The sequence below is a fragment of the Rhinatrema bivittatum genome, chromosome 1 (assembly GCF_901001135.1).
Source record: "Rhinatrema bivittatum chromosome 1, aRhiBiv1.1, whole genome shotgun sequence".
NCBI lineage: Eukaryota > Metazoa > Chordata > Amphibia > Gymnophiona > Rhinatrematidae > Rhinatrema > Rhinatrema bivittatum.
The window spans coordinates 209,029,495-209,048,837 of record NC_042615.1 but is presented as its reverse complement, the minus strand read 5'-3'; the positions used below and the strand labels follow the sequence as shown (position 1 = coordinate 209,048,837).

At 42.8% G+C, this 19,343-nt stretch overlaps 1 protein-coding gene across 4 annotated transcripts in view; it reads right to left on the bottom strand.

Moving 5' to 3' along the window:
• EVC (EvC ciliary complex subunit 1) overlaps positions 1–19,343 on the bottom strand; it is a 206,532-nt gene that overhangs the window by 131,669 nt on the left and 55,520 nt on the right. For all 4 annotated transcript variants that reach the window (XR_003854806.1, XM_029591185.1, XM_029591175.1 and 1 more), the window contains 2 exons: positions 16,919–17,017; positions 4,711–4,848 (listed from right to left, as the gene is read on the bottom strand). Coding sequence is in view for 3 of the 4 variants with exons in the window: in XM_029591185.1 (XP_029447045.1) it covers positions 4,711–4,848; positions 16,919–17,017 (237 nt within the window). In the remaining variant the exon portion in view is untranslated. The remainder of the gene's footprint in view (positions 1–4,710; positions 4,849–16,918; positions 17,018–19,343) is intronic.

Sequence of the window (19,343 nt, the reverse complement as noted above, 5' to 3'; positions counted from 1 at the left end):
ACATGGTAGTTCAGAGGCTATTCGGCACCATTTTAAAGAGCACGGCTTGCAGTAGCATGGGCACGGAGGGCAAATGGAACCCGGGACCCCGCTGGACCACCAGGGATGTACTTAGTAAGTCTTGGGGAGGGATCGGGATCAGGGGGGGGTATTGTATTATAGTTTATTTAAATGTTTGGGGTGGGTTTTAATTTTTTAAAAAAAAGTGTCCCTCTCCCCATGCAAACCCGAAAAATGAAATTTCCCCGAAATTCGGGGAAAATTCTTTTCAGGTTTCGGGGCCTCCGAAACCACAACGAGTTAGGAAATTTCGTTGAATTTCCTAATTCGGGCGAAAAACGAACCACATCTCTAGTGCCTAAGTCTCCGAGTATCCTGAGTCCTTGTCCTCATCCATTCCAAGTTCCAAGTGGTCATGTCCAAATTCCAAATTCCAAGAATCCATGTCTCATCTCATCAGAGTTCCTAGTTCAAGTCCTCGTCTGAGTCCTTCCAATTTCCAAGTCCCAAGTCCTTGTCTGAGCCCTTCCAAGTTCCAAGTCCTCATCTGAGTAACTGGTATCCTCTCCTCAGTCTACGTCTGATCTCCTTCCACGTCTGAGCATCTTGTATCTGAGTTCCAAGTTCCAAGAATTCTCGTCTCATCTGAGTTCCAAGTTCTAAGTTCCAAGCGTCCTCGTCTCATCTGAGTTCCAAGTTCCAAGTAACCTCACCTTGTTCAAGTCTTCGAGTCTAGTCCAAGTCCAAGGTCCCGTCTTGTTCCTAGTTCCAGTACCATCATCTGTCCTCGACCTCTGTCCATCCTGACGCATCTGCCACTCCCTAGTGGCAGGTCCAAAAGGGCTATCGAGTGGCTAGAGGGCTACCCCAGAGACCAGCATTGTGTTGAGTCTCTACCGGTGTGTGCAGGTTCAGCAGAGGTTAGGGCTCGGTGGCCAGCCTGCTCCTCCCATGCTTGGGCATGTCTTGCCTGCCACGGCGCTTCCATGGAGCTCTTCTTTGCAGTCACATTGTGGTCCAAGGGCACACATCTCCCCAGAATCAGGAGTGCTGCCTAGCACTCCCGTAACATCGGGTGAAGAACTGCTTTCTTGAATTAGGCAGGGAAACAACCTTCTGTTAGTGACAAATTAACCAATTTAGTGAACAACATTAAAAACCTATCTTGCAAAACTGTCGTAACCCAATGTGTACAGTCATCTAATGGACATCGAGACAACTTCAAAGAAGCCAATGCTGGTGATACTTCCATAGAGGCTATCAACTCATACTCTGTCCACTTACTCTGATCTGTCACCTCAAACTCTGGTCTAATAAGGAAACTAAAATCACAGTACAAAGAAACATTGAAATCCATAATTTTAGTATCACAATACTGGGCAAAAGCTTCCGCATGGAACTTCTCAACTCTTATAAGGTCAGCAAAGTCTGTCAATCAAGAGGTCAAGTGGAAGAGAACACAGGGGCAAATTAAGGACGTCTCCAGCTGAGTGGTATACTATTATTATAATTCAGTTTATTCATGGCTTTCTGAAGTTCAAGACAAAATCCAATGTGCATTACACTAGGCTTAATACCACATAGATTGCCAGTGGTTTTCTGGTTGGCACCTCAGCAGTGCATGTATATATAATATACATCAGTGTTTCCCAACCAATGTGCCTTCAGATCTTATCAAGTGTACCACCAAAAAGTTACCACTGTCTGATGCTCAGATCCAGGTTGGGGTCTGTTCTCAGCATCTTGCAGCAACAAGGGAGACACCAGCAGTGGCTTTTAAACTTGTAGGAATTCCTTTCTGAGAACATGTGTAATCATCTATGCCTCTTCTTCCTAGCTGCAGCATGAACCCTGGAATGTGGCAATTAACAGGCATTGGGCAGAATGCAGAACATGGATAGTTGGGACCTGCTTTCTGCAGCATACAGAGTGCTTCCTTGTTCTCCTCATCTTTGAGTTCTTCAAGCCTGTGTCTTATCTCCAGGTTGAGTGAGCCCGGGAGAGCTTGCACTAAACACTGGATTTGATGCACTTTGAGTGTTGTGAGCAGCAGTAGCAGTGAATAAGCTCTGGCAGTAACCGAGTCAGCTGTTTTCAGTGCTTCCCTAACTCTTCTTTTATCCATATAACTCCTTTCTCTGTCTGTACTGCCTGCTCCATGGATGCTAGTGTGCCACACAATATTTTTGTTAATGCAGGTGTGCCTTGGGCTTTAAAAGTTTGGGATACATTGATATATATGTTGTAAGTGATATCTTTACTTTAGAAGACTGTACTTTGAATGATATTTTTAATGTAAAATCTGTAATTATAAATTCATAATTCTTAATTGTGTGTATGGAGAAGGCCATACACACAATTAAGGGGAGGGGGGTGCCAAGGCTATAAGGTTCATCTGCTGCTGATAAAGAGGGAGAGAGACTCTGGATTGGACTGGTCTTTTCTGCTGGCTGGGAGCCAGGAGGAGGGGGAAATGTACTGGGCAGGAAGGCATGGAAATATAGGAGTTCAAGAGCCTGCTGAGCAGGAAGGCATAGGGAGATAGGGAGTCAGGAGTTTGCTAAATAGGAAGGAGTGGGGAAATGAGACTGGGGTTGCTGGGTAGGGAGAGGTGGAGGAGGGAGATATTGGAGGCTGCAGGGCAGGGAAGAGAGATGAAGTGGAGAGAGAGATGAAGTTGTGGGGCTGCTGGGTTGGGGGAAAGGGGAGCGAGGGATGCTGAGCAGGAAGTAGTAAGAAAAAGGTGGTCAGAGGTATTCTGGGTAGGGAAGGGGAAAGAGAAGGGGAGAGAGAAGGGCAGAAAGAGTTAAGCAGGGGAGAGAAAGAGCAGAGGGAAGAGGATGTGGGGTGGGGAGTGTCTGGGATGTTGGAGAGGGATATGAGAATGTGAAGGGATGATTGAGTAGTTGGAAGAAGTGAGGGGTGATGGGGGCATGGAGGGGAGTGACTGGGTACAAGAGCCATACTATGTCAGTTTTGAGAATATGCATTTCTTCTCTTTTTGAACTCTGCTTAGTGGAAGAGGAAATATATTTTTGTTTTTACTTTCCAATTTTGCACTGCATGCAGAAGATGGTCTTGGGGTTTCCAGTCCAGGTTTTGTTTGCACATTTGTAGTTTGTGGTCTTTCTATTCTACATTTGGTGAAGGCAGGGTCTGTCTGTGTTCTGAGTGTATGTGACTGAGATGAGGTACTTTACTAGAGGTTTGTATCAGCCTTATTTGTTGTATTTTCTCAATATTATATTGCACTGGTGGAGAACTACTGCCTTTTCATGGGTAGGGCTATTGCTGTTTCATTTCTTGGAGTTAGTACTGCTGAGATATGGCACATTTGATAGACATGCACAGAGTGGTGTTGCTTGTATTATTTTTACAGTGCCCCTGGTAGTAGAGGAGTTCGTGATGCTGTTATTGAGATGACACCAGAATCAGAATATCTTTTTTGCATGGTGAGTTGTACTGGGAAATGTCTTAGTTCTGCTCTGCACCCATTGTTAGGAAGCAGGGGACTCCTGTGGATGCAGAGCATATGCTTATATTATTTAGTCCCATGATGGTCAGTGTGTCACCCACGTGAGCATCATCTCTCAGGTATGTCCTGTTAGAAAACAAGTTGAGAACCACTGTCCTAGAAGCTAATGCTCCACAGCCAATGAAGAAATTGAAACTGATGAGAGGTTGGATATTTCAGCAAGACAACAATCTGTGGGGAGGATTATTGAAACTATGTGGGGATGTGCATACAAGAAGACCCAAGAATGTGCCTGAGTTAGAAGAGTTCTGAAAGGAAGAGTGGGAAAAAATATCAAGACTCATAGCTGGAAACTCTTACTGCTGTCAAGGCATCTAAGCTTTTGCATATTATTTTCCATATGTTAAAATCAGCAAATATATAGTAATGTTGCATTAAAAACTGTAGAAAGGTGTCATGTTTAAGTGAACAAAAGCTGACACAATCTCTACATGGTACAAAGTTAGAGCTTCACTGAAACAAACAATTTGGCCAGAGTGCCTAAACTTTTGCATATAACTGTATGCAGTATCTCTCTCTCTCCTGAAATCACCAACATCTAGGACTGGCTGGATGATGTTAATTACGAAAACTCATGCCATGTCATCAGCACATGGTATGACAGAGAAGCTAAAACTGCTTGGTCCCCAAATCAATCCTGCTTCTCCCACAGATACTTCTTGAGACTTTGGGAAGACACTTTATCCCCCACTGGCTCAGACTTAAGCTCTTTGGGGCATGACATAGCTGCTAAAAGTGTAGGAGGACGGCAAAAAACATGGTGGTCATGGTATTCCATGTCTTATTTATCTTTAAATCTCTGCAATGGTATTTTGTATAAAGGGTGGCTATCTCTTCGGCTTTTGCTTCACAGTCTAGTTTGCTGTTACAATTGCAACAGTCTGCATATGGCTAGTCTTTCAAGCCTGCATGAAATTACAAGGTAAATACAAGCTATTTCTTGTTCTGCCCTGATCTAATTGCACTAGAGGAGTTGCCATGGTAATTATCCATACTGTAGCCATCATAGGCTAATAATTCATGAAGGTTTCACATTCCCTTGTGGCAACTGTTAAAAACTGTAGACTAGATGTGAACGAAAAAAGTTACAAAGCGTCAATCAGATGAGCTAAAATCTTCTGAGTAGTTATAGCTGATGGTTAGTAAGACTTTATAACTGAATAACCCCCCCTTACATTACGCATTCTTTGTTCAGAAGATTCTTTATCTTTTCTTTCAATGTCTTCTAGAGTTTGGTATTCAGAGTTGTAAACATCTGACACCTCAAGAATAGGCATTCTTGAATGGAATTGTTTTTGCAGTTCTACCAGGTCCTAGAAAACAAAACATTTTTTTTTTATTTTACAGAGGGAATATAATTGAGAAAAATATTTATTATTTATAGTGCATTGATAGGATATGCATTGCTGTATAGTATACAGTAACAACAGGACTGACCCAACCCTGACCTAAACAAGATCCCCCATGCCGCATGCACGGAGGGTGATAGTAACATGGTGGCAGGACGCCCTATTTTCTTCTCTTCCCCTCCTGCTCTATTTTTGTCTCCCGGCCTGGCCATTCTCACAGAAGTGCAACAGTTTCCTCTCCACTGGGGGTAGGGGGTTTGGGCAACCAGCATAAAAGAAACACAAGTAGGTCCTGTATCCTCTCTCTCATCAAGCCTACATAAAGCTTGAAACCATGATAGAGACTGGTGGGAACTGGTCTAGCTGATTATGTGGTGTGCTTGGTGGCATCTGTCAGTTGCCTAGCTAGATTATGAAGGACAGCAGGAAATTAGAGTACGGCTTTGTTCAGGAGAGGGAAGGTTGGAATTGCCTATTTTATTCTTACACCCCACCTTAACAATGTTTAAAAATTGCCCTAACTGGCTTATAACAATACATTTTAGAAAACATTTCATAAAATACAATACAATACAAATATAAAATTCTATAAATACAGGCAAAATAAAATACAGTATTCAATAAAATCAACAATAATAAACAAAATTCTATCACACAGCTGTGACTCATTCCCTTTTCTCACTAGGATAAAAAGCCAGTGATATCAAAGCAAATCATACAAGCATGATTATATATAAGTATTAAAACATCCCCATAAAACCCTCTCAACACCCCATCAATTAATATATCAAAACTTAATACTCCACCCAAATCCCCACCTACACCCAAAAAGAAATTTCAAGTACATAGAAAGCTACAACAACAAAGTTGTGCCTCAAAGGAGAGGACTATAAAAAATACACCCAATCTTTGACTCCCAACAAATGTATCTCTTTCCTCATTCCCTCTTCCCACTGAGAGCAACACCATCATAACTAAGTCAAATCACTCCCAATTCACTTCCTAGGGAACTCCCCAAGGGGAAAAGCCCTTTGGATCACCTTTTTGAAGGCAATCCAACCCACAGCAGGCCACCTTTTGAGGTTGACCAGTGATGATGTTGGCAGGAGGAGGCACAAAAAGAAACTTCCCCAGCATCAGACCAGAAGCAGACAGCTTTTATCAGAGATGGAAGCAAGATGGCAAAGATCCTTTCCCTCAGCACTATAAGTCAGCTTCCACAAAGGGTGTTTGCGTTATACTGGAGACAAGGTGTACAGTAAAGCTTTGGATGATGAATGAGGTGGCAGCAAGTCTTGCAAAGCTCTTACTGCTCCCTTCACTTGAAGGATGAGCACAAGCATCATAGCCAATTACCATGCCTTCATCCTCAAGATCGCCAAATTTATTTTCAAGATCTCTACAAAACCCCTGAGTTGGCTGGATAATCGTCAAGCCATTCCTACAGGAAACACTCATGTTTATCAGGGCCGGTGCAAGGGGATTAGGCGCCCTAGGTGAGCCTTCTCCCTTTTGCCCCCCGTTGCGCCACCACCCCCGGTCTTGGCCCCGATTCCTACCTCATTCTCGATCACAGCCGCTGACTGTGTGGTTTTCTGGGTCGCGAGCAGGTTGGGCACTGCTTGCGGTCACCCTGATATTGTCGAGGATTAGGAGGTTATCCTCTCTCTCTCACACATACTCACATGTCCATTCTTTCTTTCACATACATACACATTCATGCTCTTATACCCATCATAACATCTCGCTCTCACAGACACTGACACACTCTCAGGTGTAAGACACTCTCTCCCCCAACACACACTCCCCCCCACACACTCTTACTCCCCTGTATTTTCTAATACACACTCATGCTCTCTCTCTCACTGGCTCCCTCACATACACACACAGGCAAGCTCCCAGTCATGCTCACACTGACTCCCAGGCAGGCTCCCATTCATTTTCACACCACTCCCTCCCCATTCCCCAGGCATGCACACATTCATTCTCACACACACAGACCCCAAGGCAGGCACCAATTCATTCACACACACACATGCACCACACAGAGGCAGGCACCTATTCTCACACATACAAACCCCAGGAAGACACCCATTCATTCTCATACACAGACACACCCTCAGGCAGGCACCCATGCATTCACACACATACACCCCCAGGCAGACTCCCATTCATACACATGCACACACTAAAGGCAGACCCCCTCTCTTTCTTTTGCCAGCAACCTCAGAGCCTCTCTCATTCCTCTGCTGTCACTGTCACTGCTGCCGCGTGGCTATTGGGGAGGCGCTGATTGCTGCTACTGGCACTGAAGCACACTCTGCTGCCTCCTCTCTGCAGGCACTGTGGGCTTCCACTTCCTCCATGCTGATCTCTACATTGTGAGTTCCGCATAGAGAAAGTGCTACTCTTGCACATTCCCAAAGATTACATGTGCCAATCAGTAAAAAGTAATTTATTTTTTTTACTTTGCTGTCTTATCTTAGTTTTCTAATCGGTTGGTCACAGGATTTTTTTCCCACCTTTCCTTTCTTATTTTTGTTGCCAATTCCTTTTATATTGTCTTTTTTTCTATTTTCTTTTCTCTCCATCTTCTTCCCTCAAACACACAGTCAGGTTCTCATTCTCACATGCTTTCTCTCTCTCTCTCACACACAGGCTCTCAACTCTCACATGCTTTCTCTCTCTCACACACACACACACACAGGCTCTCACTCTCACATGCTCTCTCATAGAATCATTCATACACAGTCTTTCACTGGTACATGCTGTCTGACTCACACACCCATAACTCTCTGTCACGCCCACATGGTATCTTGCTCAAGCACAGGCTCTCACTGTCACATGCTCTCTCTCATATAATCATTCCTACACACAGTCTCTCACTGGCACATGCTGTCTGACTCACACACAGAGGCTCTCACATGCTGTCTCTGCAAACATTCAGGTCTTCACTCCCACATGCAGTCTTTCAACTCATCTCATACACGCACGCATACACACTCTACAGATCCTCAGCCTCTCTCTCACCTCTGGGCCTCCTCTTCATGGGCCGCCGCAGGATGGGTTCTGCAGTGGCTCTGGTCTTCTTGGGCCGCCCGCAATGTGGGATTTGCAGCGGCCCTTAAGCGCTGCTCCTCTTCTGGCATGCAACTGATGCTCCTCCTCCTTCAGGCACATGGCTGATGCTCCTCCTCCTTCCTGCCCGTGCGGCTCCGGCAACATTTTTCTTCCAGGGCCGCGGGGGCAGGAAGGAGGTTTAGTACTTGCAGGCTTAGACGCGACCTTTTTCTTCGGGCCATGGTGACGTGAGGCCACCACGGCCCTGCCGATCTTCGGCGGCCGTATGAGCCTTCTTGACGGCCACCAGCGACTCGGCGCCCCCTAATGCTAGGTGCCCTAGGCGATCACCTAGTTCGCCTAGTGCTTCCATCGGCCCTGATGCTTATTGCTCTTCTTACCTACTGTCCTTCCATTCATGCACCAAAACATATTTGTAATTCTTCTGTGTTACCATCAGCAACTGTAGTTTTCTAACTGGTTAATAAAGCTGTGGCTTATTTAAATATCATTATTCTGGTTTGTGTCTAATTTATGGCTCAGTGGAGGGGAGAGAGTGTGTGTCCCCAACTGCCTTTCCTATTAAAAGTTCATCAGAAATTGGCTGTATTCTGACACTTGGCAAATTTATTTAAAAATTCTGCTGCTGAAAATTTTCTCGTTATGGCAGCTTTACAATTTGTTATACTGTAGTTGTTTTTCAGTTTTAATTATCTGACATAGGGAGGAGGAATAGCCTAGTGGTTAGAGCAGTGGGCTATGAACCAGACCAGGGTTCAAGTCCTGCTGTTGCTCTTTGCGATCTTGGGCAAGTCACTTTACCCTCCATTGCCTCAGGTACAAAACTTAGATTGTAAGCCCTCTGGGGATAGAGAAATACCTACAGTACCTGAATGCAAACCAGTGTGATATCTCAGATCAAATGTTGGTATATAAAAAAAATAAATAATGCTGCTTTATTTGTTTTCTCATACACATAGGTATGGATCCTAATAGAGCACAACAAATACAGAACCTGAAAACCATAAGTCTCAATATTCTAACCAAAACCCTCATAGAAGAAAGTCTTTCCTCTTTCCTTTCAGAACTTCACCTCTTTGACCTGCTTTACAGCAATAGCTTCAGGCCTGGTAGAGCAGGGGTGGACATTTCTGATCTCATGATCCATAAACAAGTCTGGATGTCAGGGTATCCACAAAGAATATGTATAAATACATTTGCATATTTATTATTATTATTTATTTCTTTTGTATACCGACATTCGATCGAGATATCACATCGGTTTCCAGATAACAGGTTGAATAGAGCCGGAACTGCCCTATTTTTACATTGTAACAAGATAACAGTTGATTAAACAATTAATATAAGGAACATTGTAACATATGGATAAAATTAAAATTAAATATTAAATGTGGGTATATAGAAGTGGCATATAGCCTATATACAATATGTACAATACATTGAAGGCAATGGATGCCAGTCTCTCTCATGCATACTCATTGTAGATTTTATTTATTTATTTATCCTGAACACCAGACTTGTGGCTTTAGAGGACTGGATCTGACCATCCCCATAGTAAAGTAACACAAGACTTCTCTCAGTCAATATGGGCTACTACCAGAGTGACCTTACAGAAAACATTTCACATTTTTATGATCTCAAATGTGTTTGCATTTTAACTCTAATGCTGTGCAAAGTTCTATGGAATCTTGTCCTTACAACATGGTCAATAACTTGTCCAGCAGCACGTATTTTCTGACAACCCGACTTTCTTCTGATTGTCTCAACCTTTGGCCCCCCCCCCCCCCCCCCCCCCCCCCCCCCCCCCCCCCCCCCCCCCCCCGGTACTCTGCAAGTAACACCAGAAGCATGTCTGAAAGCTCGGGAGGTCTCAGATGGACTGTTGTATGTCTGTACTGTGAAATCCTGCAAAACTGTATGTGAGTACTGGACTAGAAACTTCCACAATTTTGAGTTGTTGTGTGCCTTCTGTAAATAAAGCAAAACAGTTTTGAAACATCAATTGGCGTGGGAGTTCTGTTTTGGTGAGAGAACCGGCTGCCACATGGAGCGTTACTCCCCAAGTTTCAAGAATAACTGAAGATTAAATGTAATTTGTATACCTGTGAGTGACCCCTTGGATTCAACATCTAAAAGTTATCTGAGACCCAGGTGTTACATGAGCAGGTCAAAGAGGTGAAGTTCTGAAAGAAAAGAGGAAAGACTTTCTTCTTTGTCGGTTCCCCAAGGACTATAAAAGTCTCAACCAGGTGAGGGAGAGAGCGCTGTCGATGGCTGGTCCGGGAATTTGGAATTCACTTCCGGCTCCCCTGAGGCTGGAGTCAAATTTTAAAAACTTCAAACGTGAGCTTAAGACTTGGTTTTTTAGTAAAGCCTATTCGTGTCAGCCCTAAATACATTTCATGTCACTGCAATTATTTGATTCCAGAATCCCTTATAGAAGACTCTTGAGTATTTGTAATTTTTAGAATTTTACGCTAGGTTATCTATTTAATTACATTAGCATTTGTTTTAACTAATTTTAGATATGTTTTATACACTGGAGTAGAATTTGAAGTGTTTTAGGACGTGAGTGGAGTTATGTTTTGGGAAAATTTATATGTAAGGTTAGGAAATTTTTATGTTAATAGACTCATTTTAGGTTTTATAATGTATGCTAGTTTTAGGTTTTATAATGTATGCTAGTTTCTTGCAAATTGTTTTTTAACCTGTTGTGAACCGTTTCGATGGACTCTGAATGACGGTATACAAAAAATATCAAATAAATCAAATAAATAAATAAATATTTGTTAGTCGGTGCTGCTCTTGCCATCTTTCCCTTCCCAGAGAGTGAGCTCTTTCTATGGGGGGAAAGGAAATCCTTTGTGGCCCAGGTGATGGAGTGTCTCCCCTGATGTGTGTGTGTCTCTCTCTGATGATGTGGTTTCTTTGGGGACAAACAGGCTGGACTCAGACTGGGTGTTCAACTTAAGTTTACTGATTATTTCCAAAAGTTCAATCACTAGGGATGTGCAGAGGGATGCCATATGTTGCATTCGTGATTCGGATTCGTCGGGGAGCAGATATATTGCATTCGGCCGTACGGCACCCCGATTCATTAATACGGCGATTTCTATTCGTGTCCCAGCTAAAATTAAAATTAACTACAACCCCCCACTCTCCTGACCCCACAAAGACTTACCAAAACTCCCTGGTGGTCCAGCGGGGAGTCTGGGAGCCATCCCCTGCACTCTCACACTATCGGTGCAGGTTTCATCATGGCGCCGATAGCCTTTGTCACAGGGGCTACCGGTGCCATTGGTCAGCCCCTGTTACATGGTCATCGGCACCATTTTGTGCTCCTACCATGTGACAGGGGCTGACCAATGGCACCGGTAGCCCCTGTGACATAGTATGGGCAAAGGCTATCGGCGCCATTTTGAGTACTGGCATCGGCCGGCCAGAGTGCAGGAGGTCGCTCTGGGACCCCCGTTGGACTCCCAGGGACTTTTGGCCAGCTTGGAGGGGGGCCTCCTGACCCCCACAAGACTTGCCAAAAGTCCAGCGGGTATCCGGGAGCGACCTCCTGCATGCCGGCCGTCCGATGCCAGTACTCAAATGGCGCAGATCGCCTTTGCCCTCACTATGTCACAGGTACCGACGGTCGGCCCCTGTGGCATTGTGAGGGCAAAGACGATCTGCTGCCAGTATTCAAAATGGCGCCAGCTGCAAGTCTATACAGTGTTTAAGGAACAACCCTTAATAGCATTTAAACGGGGTACCAACATAAAGGATCAAGTTGTGCATTTCTTTCTTTAAAGAAAGAACAGAAAGATCTATAGAAGGAGTGGGTCATTTTCCATGTGAATCTTGTGTCATGTGCCCACAAGCACATTCTAACATTAATACCCCTTTAAGTAAATTGAAGAGATATAAGCTGATTGTAAAAACCTCCTGCATGTCAAAAAATGTTGTCTATGTAATATGGTGTCCCTGTGGACTCCTAAATATAGGGAAAACTACAAGGCAATTGAAGACGCGTTGATTGAACATAAGAGTGCACTTAAACGGAATAAGATAGAAGCGCCATTAGTTCAACATTGCATAGAACAAGTTCACTCCTTTGAGAACTTATTTTGCACAGTTTTAGAAGCTTTGAGCAGGATGAATGGGAGGCAATATAAACTTGAGGCTCCTGCAACATGAACAGAGATGGATTTTTAAATTGAATACGGTCTCTCCTGCGGGCTTTAACAAAGAAGTAGACTGGTCCATTTATATGTAGGCTTGTTTGGGTTGGCTGGTTCGATAGCCCTGAGAAATGTATAAGTACATGACTTCCGGTAAAGGCAAGTGATAACATCTAAGCACCATTTTTTTGAACCTGTGTGAGTTGCTGGGTTAAGCTGGGATCAGCTACAACATAAGTCCCTTGTAAGTAGCCAGTTTTAAAACTCAAATTTTCTTTAAGATTAATGAGGTAAGGTAAATAAAGTGCTTTCTATTGTAGGAACAATGATAAGTCCCCTGAAGCAGGCGTGAATTGCACGCCAAAACATTGTCAATGTTGGGCAGGCAACAACAAGAAACAGCAACATAGACGGCGACATCAGAAATAGTTACAAAAAGATAAGTTGTATCAAGAGTAATTCACTTAGGGCATTTTAAAGGGTAACATTTAGAGTAGATTTCACTTATGATATAAAAGTAAAAAAACACAACAAACGGGATGAAGTAAATGACGTTATACAAAGTGCATGTAGATGAGAGGGGTTGTAGCCCTTTGCGGGCAAGAGCCCAGGAGATTGAAGCACTGAATTTTCTGATACCGATTCCCGATATTTTAATAATGTATTAATAATTTAATACTGTATTTTACAGTTTCCCTCAAATGTAAAAAATATTTTTGGTAATTATAATTTGAGGGGTATTGCCATTGAATTTTTGTAGTCTTTTAAATTAATACAGAAAAAAGATATTACTTAAAGATACAGAATTTTAAATATTTTAAGCAGAATTTCCCTAGAAATTCACTGTAAGAGTATCCCTTCCACTCACTCTTCCTACTCCCCTATCCACTTTGTCCTCTCAGGTCCCAACTCCTCCACCTGCCAGTATCTCTCCCCTCCTCCTCAAGGCTCAACCCCTTCCACTCTATTGCCAGTCCCTGAGTTTGACTCCATTCTCAGTACTGCCTCTCACACAGGCTCCCTCTGTCCCTCCCTTTCTCACACACATGCTATGCTCCCTCTCTCCAATACACATACACACACCTCATATAGGCTCCCTTACCCTCTCGCACACACACATATCCCCTCATACAGGGCCCTCTTTCTTGCATACACACCCACACAAGCTCCCTTTCTCTCTCACTCATACATCCTCACACAGGCTACCTATGTCTCTCTCTCATGCACCCGTTCACACAGGCTCTGTCTGACAAATACACAATCCCTTCACACAGGCTAGCACCCTCACATACACACAATCCCTTTTACATACACACGAGCTCCCAATCTCTCACACATACAATCTCCTCATATAAGCTCCCCCTCTCTGAAACCCACACTCAAGCATCCCTCCCTCTTATCTCCTATGCTGTCTCTCACACCCTCCTGCTCTCTCTCACCCTCCCCTCCCCCACACCTCCTCTCCTCATATAGGCTCCCTCTCACTGAAACCTACACTCAAGCATCCCCCCACCGCTCTCTTACCTCCCATGCTCTCTCTCACACCCTCCTGCTCTCTTTCCCCCTCCCCCTCTCCTCTCTCACACACACACACACATTCTCTCTCACTGGGTCACTGGGGCCTTCCATCTTTGCCGCGAGCAGAGCACATTCCGTTTGCGGCACACAGGGGCCTTCCATCTTTGCCATGAACGGCATACCGGGACTTTCGTCTCACAGAAACATAGGAACATAGATATGATGGCAGAAAAGGACCAAATGATCCACCCAGTCTGCCCAGAAAGCTTATGCCAGTATCTGCTGCACTGTGCATGTTGCCCCCATGCTTATCAGTTTCCCAGACCATAAAAGTCAGGGCCCACGGTTGCTGTTTAATCCAATTTCCCTTGACTGTTGCCATGGAAGCAGTGAGCAATGTTGGAGTTGCATCAAAACTATCAGGTTTGGTGAGTAAGGGTAGTAAGCATTGCATCAGCAAGTTACCCCCATGTTTATTTGTTCCCCAAACTGTAGAAGTTTGAGCCCTCGGTTGTTGTCTGAATCCAATTCCCCTTTTCCCACTGCCATTGAAGCAGAGAGCAATGATGGCGTTACATTAACAGAATCAAGGCTTATTTGTTAAGGGTAGCAACTAAAGAGAAGGAGAAAAACAATTGATAATAAAGGACCCACCAAACCTGAAGTAGTTAATTTTAGCATACAAATACATATTAATGTTAAATACAATCCGTCTAATATGATCCTGATATACAAGGTTAAATTACACTTATAGATTATTATAATAAATTGTAACCGTATTGTGATGGCACATGATTAAGCTGTAATCTATACCACTCATTCTTTCATTATCGTGCCCTGCTGTAAACCGTTGTGATGGTTGACTAACTTAATGACGGTATAGAAGAGTTTTAAAATAAATAAATAAAATAAAAACTGCCACACCAGCAAGTTACCTCCAGTTACCCCCATGCAATCTTTTCAACCTTTAGCTCTTAGGTATCCACAGTGTTTATCTCATGACCCTTTGAATTCCTTCACTGTTTTTGTCTTCACCACCTCTCCCAGAAGGGTATTCCAGGCATTCACCACACTCTCTGTGAAGAAATATTTCCTAATGATGGTTCTGAGTCTTCTTCCCTGGAGTTTCATTTCATGACCCCTAGTTCTATTGATTTCTTTCAACGGAAAAGGTTTAATGATTGTATGTCTTTAAAACCTTTCAGGTCTCTGAAGGTCTGTATCATATCTCCCCTGCACCTCCTCTCTTCCAGGGTGTACATATTCAAATCCTTCAGTATCTCCTCATAAGTCTTCCAATACAGACCCACGCCATTTTGGTCACTCTTCTTTGGACTGCCTTAATCCTGTCTTTATCCTTTTTGAAATATGGACACCAGTACTGAATGCAGTACTCCAGGTGAGGCCTAACCAAGGACCTGTAGAAGTGCATTATCACCTCTTTTTTCTTACTGGGTTTTCCTCTCTTTATGTAACCCAGCATTCTTCCGGCTCTAACGCTTTTTCACATTGCTTTACCAGCTTCAGATCATCAGACACTATCACACCAAGGTCCCTCTCCCAGTCCATGCACATTAGTCTTTCACTGCCCATCATATAAAGCTCTTTTGGATTGCTGCACCCCAGATGCATGACTGCACTGCTCGGCATTCAATCCCAGCTGCCAATTTTTTGACCACTTTTCAAGCTTTCTTAAATCACTTTTCATTCTCTCTACATCTTCAGGCAGAGAGAGAAAATGCTTTTCCCACACCTTCTCACCCAGTCTCTTCCTCTTCCCACTTCAAGTGCGGGGATTCCCTAACACACTTTATTACAGTCAGGCTTTCCCCTCCTCCTGTGCGAGCCTGCAGCAGTAGCAGTATTTGAGCGACATCATGTCCTACAGTTGCGGAGTTGACTTCGTGGTAGGAGCTGTGAAATCTTGCTGCTTCTCTTGCAAGACTGACCCTGTAGCAGCAGGATATGATGTCATTCAAATGCTGCTGCTACTGCTCCTGCTGCTGGCTTGCACAGAGGATATGCTTTTTTTCCCTAAATTGAATCAGGCAGTGGTTTGGCATGCCTCCTATGTCTCGGATGGCCCATGGTCTTTTCTTTACTCTGGCTGCCCGCAAGTGGGGCTGGGGGTGGAGTCCTCCGGGTGACCCCTCAGCCTCAGCTCCATTTTGGCTGCTGGTGGCCCCAGGCCACTGCTTCCTCAAAGTCATCACCCTTTGCAAGTATATGGCTTGCACAGCGCATTGCACCAACCCTGAGCAAGGGTTACAAGAATGTTAGGAATTATTAGGAATGGGACGGAGAATAAAATAGTCATAATGCCCCTGTATCGCTCCATATAGAGGCTACTTATAATTACTATGTGCAGTTCTGGTTGCCACATTTCAAAAAAGATATAGTTGTGAAGAAAGGCTAAAGAGGTTAGGGATCTTCAGCTTGGAGTGGAATAGAATGTGTAAATGTAAATCAGTTATTTACTCTTTCAAAAAATACAAAGACTAGGGAACAGACAATGAAGTTAGTAAGTAGGCACATTCAAAAAAACTGAAGAAAGTTATTTTCATTCAAAGCACAATTAAGTTCTGGAATTCATTGCCAGAGGCTGTGGTTAAGGCACTTAGCATAGCTGAGTTTGTAAAGGGTTTGGATACATTCCTGGAGAAGAAGTCCACTACTTATTACACGGTAGCAGCAAGGGATCTATTTACTGTCTGGGATCTTGCCAGGTATTTTTGACCTGGATTGGCCACTGTTGGAAACTGGATACTGGGCAATCCCTATGTTCATATGTACAATTATTATATGCATAAAATAGATGCGCATATTTTTATAAAATGGGTAGATAATGTTCCTGTATTCCAAATGTATGCATGTACTGAAGCACATGCATGAACGTTCGGGGCAGAAATACACAGTATTTTATGAACTGTGTGAATCTCACCACAAAGTTTGTAAAATATTAGGATAAATCTCCGCAAGCCCAGTTATGCACAGAAATAGTAGACAGTGGACGGTACCAAAAGTTGGTCTCTTTATGTATTACTTTGGCAAGATATTGTCATGCCAATTATGTTATCTGAATCGCAAAGTGCCCTATTCCTGTAACATGGTAGCTTGAAATAACTTTTTAAATTCAGATGTGCTTAAACAGAAGATGATAGTGGTCTAACATACTGATCTACAATATACCAATAGTTGATGCTGCATTAAAATATACATACGTATGTCAACCAAACAGAAAAAAATCAAACAAATGAATCCCTTACTGCCTCTTGTGCTGAAAGGATACTGCAGTATGATTCTCCATCAATCTTCTTCTTCAGCAACAGGTCAGTAAGTTGCATTCTGAGAACCTGAACAAACATCTATACAATTATGAAGAAATAAACAGAAAAAGTCATTGTTACGGAATTTCCTTATATTTATAATGTTTTGTACAAATATTATTACTGCAATCAAATGTACCATGTCCAGAAAATGTGTACTGCAAACTGCATCTTTTTAAATGAAAATGATACTGTCATACTTTAGACAAAGCTTATTTGAAAATCTCTGGAAGATAAATCCTTTTATCCTAGCATTATTTGTTGCTTTTGCACTTCTTTTAGCCATTTAGCTGAAAAAAAAAATGTCCAAGTCATAGGATCATGATATCCTACTCCATAATAGCTGAGATGACTTTATGACTGTGATGAAGCAGTAAAACTATTCAAATTGAAGCAATACGGATAAAGCAGCTTAACAGCATGTAACTCAGGAGCATGGTCCCATCCTAACACTGAACTTTGCAGTAAGACAGATAAACAATTTTCAGATTCAAACATGCTTAAATGAAGGTGTATCACACAAAAGGAATGTGTTTCAAACTCATTTGTGGTAATGTTAAATGAGGATTATACTGTAGATGTTATCCAACTACATCCGTTTTCAAATTCCTATTTTATCAGCTCTGAGAGAGTACCCTTTTAAATTAATAATTGTCTGGCACCAACAACAACTTAGCTGGATGAAAAAGGGGTGGGTCCAGGACTGTGCTTATGACTTAGCCTGCTAGCACTGATTTTTAAAAAACAGACCTAAATCTGGCTGGAAATTTTGTATGGCTAGATTTAGGAAAATTTGCACTCGAAAACGTAGCTGATTTTTTTGGCTGAAATACTCCAAGGTGCTATTTTTCAACATGTTTAACCGGCAGACTTCATGAGGCAAGACATAAGGGCCTAAGTGCCTTCAAGCCCAGGATCCTGTCTCCGACATTTGCCACTCTGGGTCACAGGTTCCCAGCAGATACCCAATATTTGATCTATTTCTTGTATCTCACTCCCAGGGATAAGCACTGGCTTTCCCAAGTTTACCTGGCTAATAATTGTTTATGGATTTTTCCTTCAGGAACTTGTGCAAACCTCTTTTGAAGCCCACTATGTCAGTCGACTGGACCATGTCCTCTGGCAACAGATTCCATAGCATGATTTTGCGCTGAGTGAAAAATAATTCCAATAATCTGTTTTAAATCTGTTGGTTGCTAGTTTCAGGGAGTGTCTCCTAGTCCTAGTGTTATCTGTAAGAGTAAATAATCATTCCCTATTTACCCATTCCACCCCACTCATGATTTTATAAATCTCAAACATATCACCTATCAGTCATCACTTTTCCCAAGCTAAACAGCCCTAATCTGTTTAGCCATTCACCATAATGGAGCTTTTCCGTCCCCTTTATCATTTCTGTCACCCTTCTCTGACTTTTTCTATGTCTGCTAATCATTTTTTTGAGATGGGGGCGACCAGAATTGCACACAACACTCAACTGCATTCACACCAAGGATCTATACAAAGGCATTATGATAATCTCATGTTTTGTTCTCCATTCCTTTCCTAATAATTCCTGACATTCTATTTGCCTTTTTGACCGCCGCCACATACTGAACTAAAGATTTCAAAGTGTTGTCCACAAGGTCTCTGAGATCCTTTTCCTAGGTGGTGCTAGGTTCGGAACTATGGACCCCAACATTGTGCACCTGTAGCTGGGATTATTTTCCCCTATGTGCATTTCTTTGCAATCATCCACATTAAATTGCAGCTGCCATGTAGATGCCCAGACACTTAGTCTCACATTGCCCTTCTGCATTTCTTCACAATCCACTGCTGTTTTAACAACTTGAAACAATTTTGTGTCATCTGCAAATTTGGTTACTATCTCCAGATCATTTTTTAATATGCTAATCAGCACAGGTCTCAGTACAGACCCCTGGAGCACTCTAACAATCTTTTTCCATTTAGAAAATCAACCATTTAGTTGTATCCTCTATATTTCCTGTCTTTTAACCAGTTATCAATCCATATTAAGACACTGCTTCTTGTCCCATGACCTCCCAATTTCCTGAGGCGTCTCTCATGAGAGATTTTGCAAAATGCCTTCCGAAAGTCCAGGTACACTATATCAATTGGCTCACCTTTATCCACATGTATATCTGTGTGGTCAGTCATTACATTTTTAAGAATACTTTCTACCATTTTGCCAGGCGCCAACAACTTAGCTGGGCGAAAAAGGGATGGCTCCAGGACTGTGTTTGTGACTTAGCCTGTTAGCACTGACTTTTCAACCCCATCCATAGAAATAACAGACCTAAATCTGGCTGAACAAATTTTCTATGGCTAGATTTAGGGAAATTTTCAGTTCAAAACTTGGCTGGTT